Source organism: Drosophila novamexicana, unplaced genomic scaffold (genome assembly GCF_003285875.2).
Source record: "Drosophila novamexicana strain 15010-1031.04,08,12 unplaced genomic scaffold, DnovRS2.1 tig00000462-arrow-pilon, whole genome shotgun sequence".
NCBI classification, from domain to species: domain Eukaryota; kingdom Metazoa; phylum Arthropoda; class Insecta; order Diptera; family Drosophilidae; genus Drosophila; species Drosophila novamexicana.
In genome coordinates, this window is record NW_020824806.1 from 4,061,209 (window position 1) to 4,083,527 (window position 22,319).

General features: G+C 40.0%; 1 protein-coding gene across 2 annotated transcripts; it reads left to right on the forward strand.

Moving 5' to 3' along the window:
* Nucleotides 1-24: 24 nt before the first annotated feature.
* LOC115760571 (protein FAM13A) lies at nucleotides 25-22,132 on the forward strand. Of its 2 annotated transcripts, XM_030701986.1 has the most exons (4): nucleotides 25-98; nucleotides 1,891-4,508; nucleotides 17,560-19,371; nucleotides 21,369-22,132. In XM_030701986.1, the coding sequence occupies exons 3-4, from the start codon at nucleotides 17,566-17,568 to the stop codon at nucleotides 22,056-22,058; spliced, it is 2,496 nt and encodes an 831-aa protein (XP_030557846.1). In that variant the 5' UTR covers nucleotides 25-98; nucleotides 1,891-4,508; nucleotides 17,560-17,565; the 3' UTR covers nucleotides 22,059-22,132. The 2 variants fall into 2 exon arrangements, with proteins under 2 accessions (XP_030557846.1, XP_030557845.1); XM_030701985.1 differs by lacking the exons at nucleotides 25-98; nucleotides 1,891-4,508 and adding an exon at nucleotides 15,155-15,539.
* The last annotated feature ends 187 nt before the right edge of the window (nucleotides 22,133-22,319 follow it).

Sequence of the window (22,319 nt, forward strand, 5' to 3'; positions counted from 1 at the left end):
TTGATGTTGGTTTCTCGTGCTGTGTGGTTCGCATTTTGTCATACGAGTTCGTTTATTCCGTGTTTCAAACTGTGGAAAACTCAACAATTATAAATTAGGTAAAAATCGAGTCATGATTTTATTAGCTGCATTTACTACGCGTCCCCACCCTGCCCCTGCCCCTGCCCCTGCCCAGATGCGTAGGCGCCATTTAAGTTGTTAAAGTCAATTACATAAAACTTATACAGGTGCTTGCCAGGTGCGCCCTTCTTGGCGCCACTTCCGGTCAACATCCCATCTCAATATATATATATATAAATATCTTTATTTATTTACATTTGTCTCTAATTTATTTGCATATTTCGCTTTTGTTTTCACGCCGAACGCCATCAAAATGTTGCCCCCAAAACGATTTATTTCGGCCTGTCTGCGACGTCAAAGTCAAAGGCTGTATATCTGCTCGATATACATCCATATATATATATCCATATACATATATATGTATATATGTCTTTATTTGTTTTGATTATGAATATGTGTTTTGATGAAAGTCGCGCATTGTTCACACGCGAAATGTCCATTTCAGCTAATATAATGAAGCATCTATTTGCCAGCAGACAATTAGTGCTTGTATACCCTGTATATCCTGCTTAGTTAGGGTATATTGATACAGTGTGCCTACTTGATGAAGTAGATGAAGAAAAGCACCCTGTATGCAACAATTATAAGAATTGTGAAATAAGAATTGTGTATGAAATATGCATTATTTGCATTTAATTTATTTCATATTTCTCATATTATTCTTATTTCATTATGCTCTTACGCAGCTGAAGTATATTCCTTTTGTATACAGGGTGTTCTTCCTGTTTATCAGTCTAGGCTAATGCCTAAATTGTTCTTCAACTTGTTTATGTTTACTTTTCCAATAAAATTGTTATGTAAATTTATGCTTAGAATTTATGGTAAATATAACAGTTCGCCTTAGAATTCATTCTACGCACAATACAGGGTGCCTACAAGTCTATCATATGTCCTTGCCTGGCAAGTGTTGCCAAATTTTTTAAAGGCCTCTTGATACTCAAGGTTGCATTAGATGAGATCATTGGAAATGTCTTCCAGACGCTTCCATTTAGACACGTGAGAATAGGCATGACATATGCATGATTTGTAAGTCGCAATTTCTTCATTTAACGGTTTTTGTTTGTTTACCGTTTTTCGATTTCTCGCATGATGTAACTTTGTTTATCAATTGACCAAATGCACTTTTCGAAAGAAAAAAAAAATAATAAAAATCATATTCCAATATACCATATGCATATTTACATATGTATATAGTATTGTCTGGAAACAATTGGCTACTCAATTGAAAAATCACAGATGTGCAATTGGATTTTCTCGTAGTCTTGTCGAGGGCGTCAGTTGGTCAATTTTCAAGCTCATTTTCTATTTTCCATTTATATGCATAACTTAACGTGTGTGTGTGTGTTTGTTTGTTTGTTTGTTTGTTTGTGTGCATATCTATGTGCATGCATGTACTTTGCTCAGTGGCTGCAGAATTCTAGAACATTCCGGCTGTGTACATTATTAAATAAGAACTTGACAAACGCAATTGAATCGCGCTCTTTGTCGCCCTTTTGGCAGCTGTCCTGCATCGTTTTATCAGCTGGTTGCAAATGAAATGTGATTGAATATAATTGCTGCATTCAGCATTTGATTGTGCAATCCGTATTGCGTGCAGGTTGATTTTTAGTCATTATAATTACTTTTTACTTTTGTTACATTTTAACCGCTTATTCATAATTGAAATCAACAAATTTAAACTCTCTCTCTCTCGCTCTCCCTATCCCTATTCCCCTCTCCTTCTCTTATTCATACGTCTTACTCACTCCGGCTTGCTTGCTCTCTTTGCAGCTATGGATATGAACAAGCGAATTACCAACATGGATTCAATTATTAATAATAATGAACGCATAATAATGCAAAAGCATTAGAAAACCAAATAGGCATAAAGAGTGAATTAACATAGTAAGAATAAAGCGCCAAACCAAAAGCAAAAGTAAACGGCACAGTCAACTCTTCGTTAAAATAAATAACTCTTCGCAATTGTCAAATCAAAGTAAAGAGAGCGACGAAAAGAGAGCGCGCGAGCGCACTTTGCTTTTGTTTACACGCCCATTTGTGCGTTTGAGTAGCAATTGCAACTATAACTAAATTACGAAAGCAAATATTTACACAGACTTGGCAAACACATCAATTAAGTAATTGATAAAACAAATTTCAACAGCAACGTTAATACAACTATTTAAGCGGCATTGCATCGCGGCAAATTCCAACAACAGTTAAAGAGTTTGCGCAAATGTAAAGAGAGCGCAGGCAATTGCTATTGCACTGAGAGGGCGCAAATACACACATAAAGAGGGCAAACAGGCTGGTCGAAAATACACAACGCACACACACACACACACGAACATAGATTCGTCAACAAATTTCGTTGACTGCTCCAAAGTCTCGTGCTTGCTCTGTGTGGCGCTGTGCCGCTGCCTTCCAGATAGAAATTGAGTCTCTCGCGTGACACAACGTGCGTCCAAACGAGCGGAAAGTTTTCCTCAGTGTGCGTGACGACTGTTTGAAGTTTGCTCTGTTTTTCTTTCTTTGCTTTTTGTTGCTCATTCGCTTGAGCAGCATCAGCAGTAGCAGCAGCAGCAGCAGTAAGTGCCGCCCCCCCACCGAAGCGGCAGTCGGTCATTGAAAGCCAAATTTTGCATGTGTGAAAATTTGCAATGCAAAACTATTTCGTCTAACCGTCAAAGTCAGAGGCAAATCAACATAAAAGTTTAAGAAAAAAACGTGCGCAATAAACAAACAGTGACTTTTAAATTTAAAAAACAACAAATTATAAAAAAAAAAATAAAAAATAAACGCTAACAGCCAAGCGAGTGTACAATATCGATTTTTTTTGAGCAGCAACGCGCGTCGATGACCTCGACGACAACGACAGCTACAACGGTATAAAAGCAAAAGCTGCGCGACGCTAACGCTTTTGCCCAAATCCAATTGAGCCACGTTTTACATAATTGCCCAAGCGCATAAAGCGACGAACGCAACAAAAACAAAAACAAAACCAAAACCAAAAACCAAACTAGCAAAAGCACAAATTATAACGGCGTCCGCAAACCGAGTGCAAGTGGAAAAACTTTTTGCGGCTGGCAGAAGAAGGCGAAAAAGTAGCACAACACTTCCAGAGAGCGGCCCAAGCAGCTGCAGTCGAAAATCACAGAGACACATGCTTAGATATCGGCTCGTCTCCACACACTTCCTAAAGCAGCCGTAGTCAGCCCACAGGCAACGCCAGCGGGAGAGGGAGAGCTACAGCGAACGAGTGTGAGAGCGAGTGAGCCAGCGTGCAGCAACAACTGCAGCCACAGAAGAAACATAACAAGAGCGAGAGAGCGAACTGAGCGACAGACTGAGCGCGACGTCACTGGAAAGGCCGATCGCAGGATACGAATACGAGGCGACGGCATACAAAAAGTACGTCAGGTGCGCCGGCTGTGCTCATTCACGTGCCGAACGTTGCAGTGCGAGGAGCCCTGTGCCCGGATTAAGTGTTTAACGGCGTTAAACAAGAAATTAACGGTATCCACACAATATTGAATTCGAAGATTTTCGGTTAATTGATTAGCATCAACGCTTGAACCGCAACAGTTGCAGCAGCTTGCAGCAGAGGCGGCATTGAAATTTGCATCTAACGGGCCCTATAATTCAGTCACAACGTATTCGCTAGGAGTTCTACGCCTACTCGGTTTGAGCTGTTTTAATTTAGATAGCGAAAATGTGCAGAGATCGCGATATGAGTTTGTCATAGATCAGCGCAATCGTCAGTACAAGGTTAAGAAAAAAATTAAACTGATGCTAAACTGAATGTCAACGGCCTGTCAAAGTGCGAGAGAGAGAGAGAGAGACAGCGAGAGAGCGCGCCTTGGACCAATCAACAACAACAACAACAACAACTGCAACAACCAGGTCGTCTACTCACGATCCAAGCTAAAATACCAAAGTTAACAATTTAAGCCTAAACATCAGCCATTTAGCTAATTCAATCAATCGATCAATAATCAATCAATCAATCGATCAATAATAACACCAAGCACAAGGATCACCAATTTGCATGTGTGTGCGTGTGTGTGCTCGCCGGAGTGAAAAGCGTGAAATGTGACTATTTTTTCCACCCCCTCCCCCCCGCCTCGCCAACAACTATTGACAATTGCCTCGCACGCAGAACAGAGGCCAAGTGGAAGTTTATCGATTCTCGGAGTGCGTTTCCAAATAACACACACACATATATATAAATATATATTTATATCATATTCGTATTATAACTGTTATTACTATTATTACAATTACTTTTATTGTTCGTGCTTTGTGTTAAGTTTTGGAAAAACGTCGTGCAGCTGGCGAACGTACGTGGAAAAATCAGCAAAATTGAAGACTTTGCGAGAAATCTTTGGAAGTCCGTTAAGGCTTGCGTTGTAAGTAGATTTATTTATAAATCTTTAACTGTAGTTAATTAAGATTTGGTAATTTTCCATGCACTCATGGAATTTTCCCGAAACACTTTTGAATGTTGACGCACTTTAGAAAGGGCAGCTATTGTGATAAGGGCAGGGTTTTTATACTCTTGCAGAGGGTATTATATATTTGTCGTGAAATGTGTAACGCATATAAGGAGACATCTCCGACCTCATAAAGTATATATATTCTTGATCAGCATCAACAGCCGAGTCGATAGAGCCATGTCCGTCTGTCTGTTTCTATGCGAACTAGTCTCTCAGTTTTAAAGCTATCTTCATGAAACTTTGCAAAAGTCCATATTTCTGTTGCACGCAGCCAATATGTGAAAACCAGCTGGATCGGACCACTATATCATATAGCTGCCATAGGAACGATCGGTCGAAAATTAGGTTTTTGTATGAAAAAACATTTTGTTTTTCAAGATATCTTGACCAAACTCGGCATTTATTAGTTTTACTTTACTCCTCATATATATGCAAAATCCTATTAAGATCGGACCACTATATCATATAGCTGCCACACGAACGATTGGTCGAAAATTAAGTTGTTGTTTGAAAAAACATTTTGTTTATCAAGATATCATGCCCAAACTCGGCATTAACTATTTTCCCTGTGCTTCTTAGATACGGGCAAAGCATTATGAAAAGGTTGGGTCTGCAAGGGTATTAGATCTTCGGCGTGCCGAAGAAGCCTTTCTTTCTCGTTGATCTTTAATCTGTTAGTCAGTCGGCAGAAACAGCTTCTCGTTTATCAATCAAGGCTTTAACCGGATTTACAGCATTTACATATGCACCTGAAACACCTTTTTTTTTTTGCCATCAAACAGACTTTTTAGCAAGGCGCTTTATTTAGCAATAGATTTATAGAGTGTTCGCTTGCAATTTCGTATACCTTGCTTGGGTCTTAAATTTAACAGAGATTCGAACTTCAGCAAGAACAAGAACAGCAAACAATCGCAATTGCAATGAAATATATTAAAATAAAATTCTTTTATTTATTTACATTTTTGATTATTATAAATAATAAATAAATTTAATGAGAATGTAACATGAGAATGTACAGAACAACACTTTCAGAAAGTCATTTTCATACAAAATAATGTAAAATATACAAAACTTTATTTTGATAACAATTTTAAAGAGGACCTCACGTAATTCTGCATAAAGTTTAAATGTCCTTTATTAAATCACTTAAGAGGTCTAGAGCTGATGTTCCACTCCCTCTCTCTCTCTCTCTCTCTCTCTCTTCCCCCCCTCTCTCTCTCCACCTTTCTCTCTCTTTCACTCGTTATCTCCCGCCTGCCGGCTGTTAACTTAATTTACTAACTTGACGTCCGTCTGTCACAATTATTGATAATCCATTTCACACATTTGTTCTGATTGTTGCTAATCGTGTTGGATTTCATTTATGATATTGTTATAAAGAAATTCACACCTTTTGCATTCGTAAGCGTAAGCGTAAGCGTTGCCAGGCACAAAAATCCAACTTCATAGGAACCGATTATATATTGTGCGTTGTGCGGGACCAAGCGTAGTTGTTGTTGATAAACAACACTTGGACTTTGCTGGCATTATATGTACATACATATATAGGATTTTGACCAAGCATGATTGATATCCAATTTGTTCACAGTCTGGCAGAGCCAAACACAAATACAAACACAAACACAACATACTATTATTAAGCAGATAATGGTGGCAAGCACCTTTCTTTCTAATGTACTCGTACGCGCTTTTCCAACTGATTTTCCATAATATTTCCATCGAATCGATTCATTTCTGTTATTTCTTTTTTATTAATGTATATTTTCTCTTTGTTTACCCTTGAGTCATCATTGAAAAGCCTGTGGACTAGTACAAACTAGTACAGTGTAAACTCTGCAAGTGGACAGCTCGCTTGCAGTCGAATATTTACTTAAGCGTATATTATTATTTGACATATTATTTACAATTTAGTAAAACAACTTTATTTTAAACAGTAAAAATATCCATTACAACTTGTAGCTGTTCACCCAGCACAGTCTTCACTGTATTCTCTCGCTGTCTCGCTCATGCTCGGCTATCTCTTTTCCGGTTCTGTGCATGGAAAATAATTTTGACGATTGCTTTTTGGTTATAAATTTTCCATTTGGGTAATGCGACTGTCCCAATATTTGTTTGTTGTTTCAACCTGTTCTCACTTTTATTGCTGCTGTTGTTGTTGTTGTCGTGGGGTTACAAACTGTTGCGTGCTTTTAGGCACGCCTTGGCCCCCGTCCACCTCCCCCACTCTGTGCATATAATTTATTTACTAGCAACCAGTCTTCGTGTCACAGTCCCTGACGTGCAATCCACATTATTTGTGCCTGTTAACCCAAAAAATTACAAGCTCTGTTGCACATTCTATATTAGACAAGTCAATAAGACATTTGCTTATAATCAAAATATGTACAAAGCGAAGGTAGTTCGTGCCCAGAACTGTACTGCCTTAACATAAAGTCTTAGAGGGAGAGAGAGGGAGAGAGAGAGGGAGAAAGAGAGAGAGCGAGAGAGAGAGAGCGCGCGAGAGAGAGAGAGAGAGCGTGAGGAATAGAATGTAAAAGATCCATGCATGATCCCTGCAACCCTTACTTGCATTTATGAGAATTGCATAGAAAGGCTGTTAAAATATTATTTGTAAGTACAGATACAGATACAAATACAGACATATATGTGTGTATATATTAACGGGCAATACACTTATGTCTCTAATTCGATGGTGTCAACTTGTAATTTGGCCCAGAAATACATTTCGCATTCACACGGCTGTTGAGCTCAATTAACAAACCGATCCAACAAGAAAATGTGTGAATTTTTCTATAATTAGATAACACACAGACTTCGCATGTGTAAAAATATATTACGTTGTTTATTTCGCAAGCGATTTAAAATGAACAAAAAAGTCGAATTTATTTTTAGCGATATGCTGTGAAGAAATCTGAATTTGTTTAATATATGAAGAATACGGGCACTTAGAAGAAACAAAAAAACGTTTATTAGCAATACCCTAGAGCAAATCTTAACTGTGGAATGATTGCATAACTTATGAAAGTACTTCATTGAGAATTTTTCATATATTTTATTATAACTTGGATGGTATGTAATCCGAACTTTAAGAGCTTTATAAGTCTATGAGAATTTATGATTTAATTATTAATTGAATTTAATTCTTTGGCTAAAAGTAACTTCTCTTAAGTTGGACTTCTTGATCGAATACCCATTCACGTGACTTTAATTGACTTTAGCCTAATTTGGTTTCTCTTCAAGTTGCACACAGGGTATCTTGCAGTCGTACCCTATGCTTTAAAACATGCTCAATTGTTTTCATAAACAGCATTTAGCATCTTTTACAAAATGAGTTATTGCTTCGAGAGCATCGCATACCCTCTCTCTCTCTCCCTCTCGCTCTCTCTCTCTCTCTCTCTCTCTCTCTCTCTCTCTCTCTCTCTCTCTGATCTCGACAATATACAACCTCGATTATTTTAATATCTCGTGTTGGCAGCGTGATTATGCGAAAAATAAAAGACTAAGCGGCATTCATTAACAATTGTTTCTGACTTGGTCACGAGACCAGGCGTCTGGTTTTCGGCATAGGGCATATTAATGGATCCGACTCCAACTAGGCAAGTGGTATCCAGTAGCGGGGGGCACAGTCAGTACCAGTCCGGCAGTTGGCACGTGGTGACAGTTGGTAACCGCAACCAAATTTATGCATTTGCCAAATGAAGGAATGCAACAAAAAAAAAAAAAAAAAAATCTATTTTAAATGCCTTAAATTGAGAAACCTGTTCGCCTTCAATGGGGCACATAAATCAAGGCAAATATACTATGTGGCGTTCTTTGAGAATCTGTTCGTTTCGTCGAATTTGCTTTGAATTCTTTAACAACGCTTGGCAAAGTTCACGAAACTGGAAAGGAAAGAAATTTAATGCGAAACCGCCTGCTCCGCTTTCAATTGAACTTGATTGATTTTAACGAAATGCGAGCAAAAATACGACATATTCCATATTAATTGAGAGACAGCACAAATCATCAATGAAATGCAACCGCTGATTGCGTCACGTGCGGACAATTATTTAAAAAATAAATAACGAAAATTATAACAATAAAAAAGGCAATTTCATAGAGTAGGCGTAATCACAATCGTCAACGTACTTTGCCCCATTTCAATTCCCAGCTGCCACATTTCAATTCTCAATTCCCCATTAGCCGATTCCCTGCTCTGCTCCTGGTTGGTTCTCCTTCATTTCCATTCGCTTTTCATGCATATTAAATATTCTGTTGTTTTTCCTGCACATTCGTTTGTGCTCTGATTTATGTGCTCAATGCGGGCTTTGTACTCCTTGTGTTCGCTAAGCCTTTGTCTACTTACAAAGAATGCCTCTGTATCTTCCATTCTTTGATGATATTTTCTCATCTCACCTGTGGAAAGAATGATATTTAGTAAATTATTCATATTAATTCATTATATTTCGTGCGCTTCAGATACTTTTTATACCCTGAACCCATTAAAAATGGGTATAAGGGTATATGCAAATGTATGTAACAGGCAGAAGGAAGCATCTCCGACCCCATAAAGTATATATATTCCTGATCATCATCAACAGCCGAGTCGATCTAGCCATGTCCGTCTGTCTGTCCGTCAGTCTGAGAGAGATTTAAAATAGATGTAGGTGCTCCTAGTGCCTGCGCAGATCGAGTTTGTTTCCGATAATCGATAACATGCCCCGTTTCCAAGTAATCGATAAGAATCGATTTCTACATCCTGTTTTTTGAGCAATTTTGGCAAATAATAAGAGCTAGAGTCACCAAACTTGACATATAGCTTCTAAAATAGAAGAGGGTTCAGGGTATCCCCTAGTTGGGAGCTCCCGACTAGAACCTCTTATTTGTTTTTATTAATCGCATCCTCAAGGCGAGTTTATAGATCTGTCCTGATGCTAATTGTTAAATAATTGTTCACCTTTAAATGTCTCATTTATTTTTATAGGGCATGCGCAGTTCGTTGTGCTCATAAATTTCACACAAATTTGTCTAATTTGCCTGCCCATAAACATTATTAATTAAAATTTTGTGTATTTCGCATTTGCATTTTATGTTTTGCCTGGTTTTATTCCGCTGACATTTGCAGACACAAGCACACACACCTCGCCCACACACACACACACACACACACACACACACAGACACAACAAACATGACGTCAACAAGAGCTCTTCATGGTTTCTCGGTTGTCTTTACGCTCTTTTATTCCACAATACTCGGCGACGCCGCACGTGACTCACATTAAACGCATTTCGTGGCAAGAGCTGAAATGAGTCTAGATCTAATGACAGAGTAAAGTTTGGTAATTGGTTTGTTTAGTCGATGGTTGCCAAATTGATTGATGCCTCACGATTGCGAGCATTGATAAAGCCAAAAGCCAAATGGAAATGTACCAAAAATAGCAAGAAATAAATATAGAAATCCTATAGAAGTGTACAATCAATATCTGATTATTTCTAGTATGGACAGCCTGTTCAGTGTTGCGGCTGCTCTTCCATTAAAAAAGAAAGCCGTATAAGGCCTAACGAATCTCAGATGTTATCGAACTGATGTATGGCCGGGCGTTTAATTATTTTCGTCTGGCACATTAATTAGGCGCTGTCACGAACGATACGTAAGGATAATGTAATGCTGTGCTTTGAGTACTTGGAATACTCGTACATCTACGTTAAGTACTCATAGATATACAGAGCTATTGACAAGCGCTTAAGAATTGTGGTGTGGCACATTAATTAGCAACTGTCAGCGAGCGCAAAAACCACCTAGTACACCTCGAGTACTCACAAAACTCATACGTATACGTTAAGTACTCACACACGTGCATATGAGTACTAACAATACTCATACACATGAATTTGTACATTCATTGATATGCGCAAATATCTGGATGCCTCGGCACGCGTTTAGCTGCCGCCAAAACTATTAAGAACGTACTCAAGTAATCGATATACTCACACCTATAATCAAAAGTACTCCAACTGAAGAATGCAGCATTGAATATGATTTCCCCGCTGAAGTTTAGCGTTTAAGCCGTTTAACACGCCATTGTTGACTACAATTGTTAATACAATTACCCAAACGATAAAGAGCGAAACGATAGCCCGGAGTAGATCTGGGCCGGTAAAGAGAGCTGCTGCTGCGATTACCGGCAAGTGCTGTAATCACCTGTCACCGGTTTGAGCCGGTCCAGACTGGCGTTAGGCAGTCTGGTCCGGCATTTAACCGCTTTGGCTGTTGTAGCCTTTTGCCCGGTGAATCTTATCAACAAATGCGCTGAGCAAGGTGAAAAAAAGACGAATTTTCAATATTTGCACACCAATAAACTCCAATAAACATTTTCTGGCTGTATGGGTGTAATGATTTTCTGGGAATTTATGTAACAGGCCGAAGGAGACATCTGGGAGCCCAAGTTTTATATCAATTCTTCTACACGATCTCAGTTGGAGAGTGCGGCTGTCTCTGCTCATCTGGGAACAATATCGCGTCTTGGATGGCTCATCGCTAGGAGTCTTAGTTGTGGTAATGCGTAAGATCCTTGAGCACTCAGTTTTTGGGACGCAGATTCTGTTTCATGCAGATTTTTATCAAGTCAGGACACGCATTCTCTGAGCAGCATTCGTTCCTGGAGGACACAGTGATGCGAATGCGTGGCACACATGAGGATTCATCTCCAGGGAGCTTCTTGATGTCCTACGGATTCATTTTCTTATAACAATTTTGTCTGTTCGCGTTTGTCAAATCTGAAACTGAAATGGTTGACTTATCGCTCAAACATAGTCCCGCGAATCAAGTTTATATCAAATCATCGATAGCTCACCTCGAAATCGATGAGTATCGATTTGCATATTGAGTTTTTTAACCTTTGTTGGCAACTTGAAGGACTTAGAGGTATACAATTTATATGCATGTAGATGAAGATGCATAAAAGTTTGTTCAAATCTTCTGTAGAGGGTAGCTTGGCGCTGCGTTTGGGGTAGCTGCAATATGTTGTACGACTTTATGTATAAAAGTTAGTTCTTTGTAGGAGTGCAGCTTGTCGCTATTTGCAGGGTATCCGTTAGTCGCATACGCCTGACAAGAGTGCTCTTACTTTAGTTGTTTTCTTTTTTGTTGCGATGATGACGTTGAATTTACACGGATTTGTTAAAATGCGCACATCGCGTATACGCCGCTTGTTACCATTTTAGCAGTACACTGCGACTAACTGTTGCCGAGCGTGTGTTTATGTGTGTGTGTGTTGGTGTGTGTGTGTGTTGGTGTGTGTGTGTGTTGGTGTGTGTGTGTGTTGGTGTGTGTGTGTGTTGGTGTGTGTGTGTGTTGGTGTGTGTGTGTGTTGGTGTGTGTGTGTGTTGGTGTGTGTGTGTGTTGGTGTGTGTGTGTGTTGGTGTGTGTGTGTGTTGGTGTGTGTGTGTGTGTGTGTGTGGTGTGTGTGTGTGTGTGTGTGTGTGTGTGTGTGTGTGTGTGTGTGTGTGTGTGTGATGCTGTTGCCGTGCACGTAGTAAGCCAAAAGCCCATGACTTTGTTTTCGCGCCCGGAGATGCGAGGTAAACAATTTGATTAAAGCGCGTGTCCGGGCCACTGAGATTGTTATTGTTATTGTTATTGTTGCTGTTATTGTTGCTCCTGTTTTTGTTATTGTTTCTTGTTACAAATGTTAACTCTTTGGCGCCCTGTCAAAGTTCAATAACGTTGCCTCACCAAATTCGGACTACAGAATTTTGACCATACAATGGCCCAGAATTCGCTAGAAATGTGTAACTGGATACACAAGAATTTCACATTTGTCGATATTATGTGAAATTTGTGGAAACGCTTTTCGCGCATTACATGTGCAAACAATTGGCAATTTTGTAAGCCAGCTAATATGTAAACAAACACACAACAGCTTCATGCAGGGCATGACGCACGCCTTTTTTCGGACTCTTATCAGAATTGTGCAATACATTTTTATACCCTGAACCCATTGAAAATGGCTAAAAAGGGTATATTGTATTTGTGCAAAATGCAAATGTATGTAACAGGCAAAAGGAAGCATGTCCAACCCCATAAAGTATATATATTCTTGATCAGCACCAATAGCCGAGTCGATCTAGCCATGTCCGTCTGTCTGTTTGTCCGTCTGTCTGTCCGTCCGTCCGTCTGTCCGTCCGTATGTATGAACGCAAGGATCTTAGAACCTATAAGAGCTAGAGACTTGACTACATTTTAGATGTAGGTGCTCCTAGTGCCTGCGCACATCGAGTCTATTTCCGATTATAGCTTTTAGAATAGTATATATATATTTGCATTTGGTGTTGGAAGAAGAGGGTTCAGTGTATCCCCTAGTCGGGAACTCCCGACTAGAACCGCTTACTTGTTGTATTCTGCATTTATTGATTGCTTGGCTACCAGTTTATCATATTTTTTTTATCATTATTTGGCTGCTGCTTATCAGCTGCTGAACTGAAGCACAACACTTTTTGCTGCTTATGATAGCAAAAAGCAGAGTTGGGGTTTTGTTTTGCGTCATGAGCTTGCAACATTTTATCAATTATGTTAATTAGTAATTGCTTAAATGCATTTGGTTGAACTTGCAATTGATATTGGTGTTTTGTTTTCTTTTTTATTCTTCATTTTGTTTGCGTCTGTCTTTTTGTGAGTCATCAACAGCTGCCTCAATTGGCGGCATAAACAGTCGTTAAGTCAGCGAATTTCTCTTCTTGTAACATAAACAATTGCTCAATGCATACTAATATAATATAATACTCACAAAACGAATTCATAAGTCTATTAATAACTATGCTAGGGCGTGTTTTTTTATAACTAGATCCGGGTCTGTAAAACATGAAAATAGCAAACATCGAAATTTATGAGTTTTTTATTTCGAATTCCAGTCAAATATTAAATTAAATTCATTTTAACTTGATTTTAATTCTTTTTATTTGAGGTTATTTTTATGTCATAGAAAAAAACTTAATTAGAGTCAAATATATATTCAAATATAAAGATATTCAATACAAGTCCTTCAAGGTATTAAATAAGTTGAAACGATTTTCCGGGCACTTCAAATAGCTGAACATTTTTGTAATATTCATTTTTATTTAAAGTGATATTCATTTATAATTATAGTATGTAAAAAAACTTAAATATTTACGAATAATTCTGATATAGTCCTGGCGCAGCCAACTTAATTAGCAACTGTTATGAGCCTTGGCGCAGCCAACTTAATGATCCACTGTTATTAATTAGAGTTGCCAGACAGCAACTTAATGATCCACTGTTATTGATTAGAGTTGCCAGACAGCTTTATTAGCAGCTATTTATTTAAGAATTTCACCAAATAACTGCAAAAAATCAACTTTGATTTAGTTATTGGCATTGCATTATATATATAAATATATATAATTCTATTTGCGCTGTCAACGCCAAAAAATCCCTTAAAGAAAAGCCCCCATTTCCGTTATGTCTTCAAGTTGGGTCCAATTAATTTGATAAGCATTAATGCGGGGCTTCCAATAGCACATTGGTAAGGCTTTGCACGCGCCTACATTTATCGACTGGGGTGTCCTTTCTGTCTACACAATTGGGGCGGGCACAACTGCCGGCGATCACGTCGTCCATATTATAGGGAAACGCACACCCTTTTACCCCTGCCCCGCCGCGAGGCCCATGCCTCGATTGACGTCAGCGGCGCGTGGGCTTTAATTGTCATTCGTTGAGATTCTTATTTTGTTGTTGTTGCGGCTGCCTCTCTGTGTTGCCTGTTGTCTGTTGCTCTTGGAGCACACGCAACAAATAATTGAGTGTGTAACCCAGAGGCAGGTTGATTGACACAGTTCTGCTTTGTACAATGGGCAGCTGCTGCGGCTGCTGCTGCCTCAATATAAATTAGCTAATTGCACAGGCAACAGCCTTAGTTTTTGACTGTGTGACCTTTGCGGCATTGTGACATTGCACTTGAATGTTTGTTGTTGCGGAAGTTGATGTTCAAGTGTTTATTTTGTGCGCCGTTTGCATATCGAATGTTGCTTTTAAGCCCAAATTAAATGTGTGTGCGCTGCCGTTTTTATTTCTTTTTTTTGTTTTGTTTTCATTTTGGGCATAAACAAGTGCATAAATTGATAAACATGCTCATAAACAGGCACAAAAATTAGCGTGATTTATTTTTAAAAATTCCCCTCCTGCGCTCGATAAACAATTAATTCACAACAGAGGAATATCAAGCATACGCCCGGTGTGTCGGCTGATAAGGTCAGCCAAGTCAGCCCGTCTGCAGTCTGGCGCGCGCGGCCTTTTTTTTTAATTTTTTTTTGCATAGCTTCTGTCCATAGAAATTTCACACCTGTCCCCTGGGACCACCCTCCGCCCGCTCCCCTAACTTACTCTCTTGGCCGCGCGGTGCTCAGCTCATGATCGATTTGTGTTGATTTTGCGCACGCGCCGCTCTCTCGCTCTCGCTTTCTGCCTCTCTCTCTCTCTCGCTCTGCCTCTAGATTTTTTCGCATATAATTCGCGAGGTCGCGGCTGAAATGTATTTAATCGCATTTCGGCGCGCGCAGAGAAAACAACGTTCCAAAATACTCGAGTGCTCGGAAAAAAACAAAAAAGAAAGAAGAAAACTCTTTTTTTCACAAATCATGTGAAATTCGCAATGCATTTAAATTGTGATTAGACACAATTTTGAAATGCAATAAAAAACCAATACGAAAGAAAGGAAACCTTAGACCTTAAACTACAATTTGGCCAAAAAGTGGCCAGAATCAAAGCTTGTCAATTGATTTCGATTGAAATTAATTGCAACTGAAGTGATTTCTATATTTGTGATAAATTTCTTCAATTTGTGATATTCAAAGTACCTTTAACAAAAAAAAAAAAAAAACACAGACTGATACGCTTAGAGCTTAAAACGTTATCAAAATGACGCCCAAAATAATAACATATTTTCTGGTAAATAGATAAAAAATACGTTTATTGAATTTTCACATTATTTGTTAATTTATGAAAATGTGAAATTGTGTATCGCATAAAATGGCAAATTTTTTGATTATATAATCGACATCTTTTATATAATTATAAAATAAATACTTTGGCAGCTTTTATGAAGGTTCGGCTATATGTTTTAGAGCCTGGCAAGGCATATATTTATTTAAATTCCTTTTATATATATTTTAATAGTTATATATTTTTATTAGAAGTTTATTTTGATTTACCAATAAATTTATTTGAAGCTTAATCGAAGTCAAAGGCAAAGGATACGCTAATGTTGCCACAAATTTTATGCAGGATTTTGGGGAAAATATTAAAAAGTTCTTTATATTATTTAAGTCCAATTTTTTATAAATTTGTTGTATGCTTAAAAAATTTAAGCCTATACATTTAATTGAAGCTTAAGCGCATTCAGCTTTAATTAATGTAAATTATTTATAGCATTAGAAAAGGATATTCATAAACTGACTTGATATAGCTAAATCCCTCCACCTGTTTGTTTATTTAAAAGCAAGTTTAATAAAAGTTAGCTTAGTTAAACATTTTTGCATGTCAGAACCGATTGATTAGAAATAATGAAATAATATACATATTTATATATATATATCATTATTATATTCAATATAAAAATAAATGATTCTCATCATTTTATTTATAATATAATTAATAATCATTATAATATAGCTGCCACATTTAGGCAGAACTCTTCTTATCAAGATATCCTTATCAAAGTCCGAATATTTTTACTTTAGCTACGTCAGTTTGCCAGCTGAATTATTTTCATTATGATACAGCTCTATTTCTATCATTCTCTGACTAGTTGATGTACTCTTTAATTAATAATTTAAGCAATACACTTAGTCATATGTCAGCATAGATTAAATGCATTCCTGAGTTTCGCTGTAGTTCTCAACAAAAAAAAATGTCACTAAACCATTTCAACAAGCTCGTCAAATTAATTCTTTAATTGCAACCTGTTGACTGTTAATTACTTAAGCACAGCGTAGCCAGGCAGTCGACGCCTTGTGGCAGCATGACGTTGCAAGTATTTGGTGGTACGTAATGTGTATATTACTCATTACTCATAGGACTCATATTAACCCAGTTAATGGACAGCTCACTGGGCGAGTGAATGCCGCCGCCTGACATTAAACATTTACTGTATTCAATTATTTATGGCTTGGCTTTGTGTGGGCAAAGTATTTTTCAAATTTTCACTTATTTTTCGTTTGTGCAATTTCGATGAGACAAAGCTTTCAATCATTTTTGATGTAGAGCTTTAAAAATAAGTTACTATTGGCTAAATATGGTATTATTTAGATTCAGCTTAACTTTGATCTCAATGTTTGAGCTCTTCATTGATGAAAGTACAGTCAGTCAGTCAGTCAAGCAATCAATCAGTTAGTCAATCAATCAAGGCAAACCTTTTTTTATACATAAAAATTTAACAGTTTTTCACGCATTTTCCGCTCGTGGAAATTTAAAAAAAACACGGGTTCAAACATTTTTGATGTATTTAATTATATAATCAATCAATCAGTCAGTCAATCACTCAAGGCAAATCGTGTGTTATACATACAATTTTGTCTATTTTTCATGCATTTTCCGCCCGTGGAAATTGTATGAAACACGTGTTCAATCATTTTTGATGTAGAGCTTTCAAAATCAGTTAAGTTATAAAACTATTAGAACTCAGCTCTTCTTGCCTTACGCTATGAGCTACGCGTTGATGATTAGTCAGTCAATCAATCAATCAGTCAGTCAATCAGTCAAGGAAACTCGTTTTTTATACGTACATAGTATAAATATAATGATTAGGCGCTTAGTTCGCATCATGCGCTGGCAAAGGCTGTTTAATTAATGACTCGTGACGGCGAACGTCTCGAGACGCAGCACCACGCGGCATATGAGCAATCTTTCAATTTATATAAATTGCTGATATTTATGTTGTTGTTGTTGTTCTTTTCTTTTTGTATTGCAGTGCGGCATGCGACATCCCACAACTGGCCTTAACGAAGACGACCTAAGTCGTCTCACTGGTTCATCCTCCTCATCATCTTCGTCGAGCGCTTCGTGCGGCAGCGCCGCCTGCTCATCCTCATCGTCCTCCTCTGCCGCCTCCAGCGTGGCCGCCAAGCAGAAGCAGCAGCAGCAGCCGGATATTTGCGATGTGGTGCAGCTCTCGAATATGGAGGCGACAACGCCACGTTTCAATTCCACCTACCTACCCGAAATCATAAATCCACTGGAATGGCAAAAGTCACGGAAGCGCAAGGAGCGCCTGGACAGCTGCTCGGCGAGCAGCCAGGATCGCAAGCTACAGCGCAGCAACAGCGAGGAGCTGCTCACCGAGCCGGAGCCAACAACAGCAGCAACAATAGCAACTGGAGCAGCAACAACAGCTCCCAACACCCAATTGAGGTCCTCACACTGCGAGGTCATACGACGCGTCTCCTCGGAGGATTTCAAGCGCACGGCCAGTTATGCCAGCTATTGCCAGGAGTTTGAGCGCGATGCAAGCGCCGACTTGCCGGCAGAGAACAGCGAGCAGCAGGAGAACAATGCGGCGCTGGCCAATGTGACGCCAGTCAATGGCAATGCGGAGGCGCTCAAGGATCGCGCACGTTACGAGACAAGTCCGGCGCGCTCCCAGCAGCAACAACAGTTGCAGCTGCAGCAGCAGCAACAGCAGCAGCGCGAGGCTAGCGATGATAGCGAGTGCGAGCATGAGCGTCGCCGCAGCAGCGAACGCTTCTGCAAGTCGCGTCAGCCGCCGGTGCGCAAATCCGGCGTCAGCAAGAAGCCCAGCACGGCTGGCAAGTATCTGCCCTCCAGGCGGGACGAGCAGAGCGCCTACAAGTACGATCTATCCGCGCTCAAGTACGAGCGACGCGGCTTCATCAGCAGCAAGAAACAGCAGCAACAGCAGCAGCAGCAGCAGCAACAATCCACAGCAGCAACAGTTGCCGATCACAACGACAACAATCTAATCGACTTCCATCAGCAGCAGCAACAGCAGCTCCAGGCAAAGCACAGCGCCAGCATCTCGCCCACGCCGACGACAAGCAGCTCGTGCAGCTCGGCAGGTGGCAGCGATGACAGCACACCAAATCCGGCGCCGATCAAGGCTAAGCCGCCGCAGCGCCAACAGCAAACGCTAAATCTGACCTCAGCACAGGAGTCGCTACCCTGGGAGCGCGGTGATGAGCCGGCGCCCGTGCTGAGTCGCCGCTACGCCCATTCGCGACATCATGCGGGCAACATCGATGCGGATGCCAAGCTGGCCAAGGTGATGCCGTATCCGCAACAGCAGCCCAAACAGGCGGCCAGTGTGCAGCTGCTCGGCGAGGACATGGACTGTCTGGAGCCCATGGATGCAGTGCGTGCGTTTAGCTCGCTGGAGAATATGCGCACACGCGATGTCATGCAGCAGGTGGTGCCCGCCATGATGGCCTTTCAGACGCCCGAGGAGCGCGTCAAGGCCATCAATCGACGCGTGACCGCGCTTAAAAAGAAACTCGTCCAGCTGGAGGATTCGCTGGAGCAGCGGCTCGGCTATCGGCCCTCGCAGGCGGAGCGTCTGAACGACAAGTACATGAAGAACGCGCTCGCCGAGCTCAGCAAGCTGCGCAAGGAGCGTCACGAGCTTAAGACTGATCCCATTGCAGCCCTCGGCATCAAGGTCGGCGCCAGCGGCTGCGGCGTCGGCGTCGGCAGCGGCATCGCTGCCAGCGGCCAGGAGGCAGCCAAGAAACTGGAGCGCATGAAGAACACCCTCAGCGAAATCGAGCAGGTAAGGGGGAGAAGCCGAATACCAAAACAACAGCTCATCAGACAAATTTTATGGTCAACAACACGGCCCGGCGGATGACGTCAGCGATTTTATGGTGTCTGTCAAATTTGGCAAAGCATTTCATTTTGCTCACATTTCGAACGCAAGTTTGAAACGAAAATTCAGATAATAATTTGACAGAAAAATCTATTTAAGTGCCAAAGAGGAAATATTATCATGTGATCGCAAGAGGAAATTGATATAGGGTATACGAGAGGAGAAAGGAACTCATATTAGTGTATTGGTATAGGATATGAAAAAGGGAATAGAACTAGTTAAGGATATAGGAAAGGGAAGAAAACTAGGAGAGAAGAGAGGGAAAAGAAATAGTAAAGGGTATTGAAAAGGGAAAAACAATTCGTGTTGTGATATAAGGTATACGAGAAGAAATGTAACTGGTACAGGGTATAGGATAGGGAACAGAACTAGAAAAGGGTGAGAAAATAAAACTGGGATAAAAGTGAAGGAACATAACTAGCATAGGGTATACGATAGAGAATCGAAATAAAATAGGGTATAAGAAAGGGGCAAAACGAGAGAGAGAGAGAGAGAGAGAGAATATAATTGTGATTCGATTTACGAGAAGGAATAAACTAGTGTAATAGGGTATAAGCGAGGGAATAGCTCTAGTACAGGGTAGATGAAAGGGGAATAAACTAGTGTTGTAATATAGGGTATAAGAATGGGAATATAAATAATATAGGGTATAGGAATGGGGAATCGAAGTTGTAATAGGAGAAAAACTGATGTAGTGCATATTAAGAAACAATATACCTTGGTGTAGGGTATCAGAAAGATAGTTAAACAGGCCAATTTCTACAGAAGCATACCATAAGCTGGCAAATTTAAATACTATGGAATTGACAGTTCCCATTTGGGTATATAGAAGTTAGTAGAGCTGATAAATTAGGTATATGGGTGCCCAAGGCCATACTAAATTGTTATTTCGACTAAAAACAACATTAATACCATGAAATAGAACATGGAAATCCTTCAAGGCAGTTTTCTTTTCAGCTATCAGCTGGTAAAGTTAAAGGTATTTAGAAGAGTTTCTTATTAAGTTGGAGGCACGTGGCGGCAAATTCCATGCCCTACTTTTAATCTAAAGCTCCGCGAGCAATGACATTTAATTAAGGCCCAAATGATAAACGAGCTTGTAGTGAAATTTCTAAAGGCATTTTCACAAGTCTTTGCAGCTTATGAGCTGCATGGCATGAGATTATATAAAAATATTTGCATATATATATATACTAGATATATATATCTATATGTTCTTTAACGATTTGTTTTGACTTTGGCGCACGAGGAACATGTGTGTCTATATAAGCACAATATGCTACGTATTTTGTTTGCGGACAGGCCTCCCGCTCGACTAAGTATGCATAGCTATAGGCACTACGAAACAAATAAACTTGAAAGGCTGCCAAAGCACAGAGGCAAGTGCAAGTCGAAGAGGAAGCAGAAACAAAAAAAAAAAAAAAAAAAACTGGCAGCAACAAAATAACAAGAAAACAAATATAAATTGGTTGGGCAAATAATGCTTATGGTGTGCATATATAAGGATGCACTTGTGACAGTGCCACGTTAAGTATGATGCACACTTGTTTTTCTGTTTTGTTTTGCGCTTTTCTATTTTCGATTTTCGTTTTCCATTTGGCCGAATTGAATGAATTTTCCGCAGACCAAATCGAATAATGCCTAATGCATGTCGCTGATTAATTGACTTGTTTACCCCAACAAAAATTTGTCAGACATTTTTCGGTCTTTATTTTTATCAGTTTTTGGGCATTATATGGGCCTTACGTTCCACACACACACACACACACATTTGACATTTCGTTAATTGCAAACGAAATATTCAATTTCGACTTAAAATTTGATTGATGTGCCAGCAGCAACTGCGTCGTACTTGAGCACTTGGCTAATACCCTGTACATATTTGTCATACGATTTTGCAGAATCTCAGCGAGAAACGCACGCAGAACCATCGTCCACAGCAGCTGGACGAGCTCACCTCCGACCAGCTGGTGCAGGAGAAGAGCGCCGTGCAGCATGGTCTGCTGTACTTCGAGAGCCTCTACGGTCATCCCATCACCAAGGAGGAACGGGATGCGGCACGTCCACTCTACGATCGCTACAGGCAGCTGAAGCGTCTGGTTTCGCGCCACATCATGTTCGGCGGCTGTGCTGGCGTCCATGAGCTGCCCACCATACTGGAGCACGAGGCTATGGTGTTCGAGGCAACATCCACACCGCTGCAGTATTCATCGAACAATAGCACCGAGACCACCAATTCGCCCAGCGACTCCATGGCGCCAAATGCCCAAACACAGAATGCTTCCTCCGATGAGTCCACGACGACGACTACGACGACAACAACGGCAAATGCGACAGAGACGCAGGCGGAGAACATTGCGGCGCTCAGTGTGGATCAGTTGTGGGAGCAGCTGGAGCGCGTGCGCGAGGAGAAGATGCTGCTGAAGGCGACCATACGCGAATATGAGTCCATATTCGAGGAACAGAATGGACGCAAAATGTTAAAGCCGGATCGCAAATCCCTTGAAACGGAAACCTATGCCCAGTACAAGGAGAAGAAGGCAAAGGTGCGTCTGTTGCAGGCGCTCATCAAGAAGCACATCGGACACTAGACAGCGCCCCATACACACACATACACATACACACACACACTCATGCAAACTATTTATTTCATACACGAGAATTATTTCAAATTATATGACATATAGTATACATTAATTATAATTATAAAACAAAACAAAAAAAGAAAGAAATACACAAGTATGTAGTTTTTAGATTTACATTTATCATATATTCTATAATGATACATTTTATGAATATTGTTGATTCCTTATTGTTTTATAAAAACACCTATACGATTACACTTATAAAAC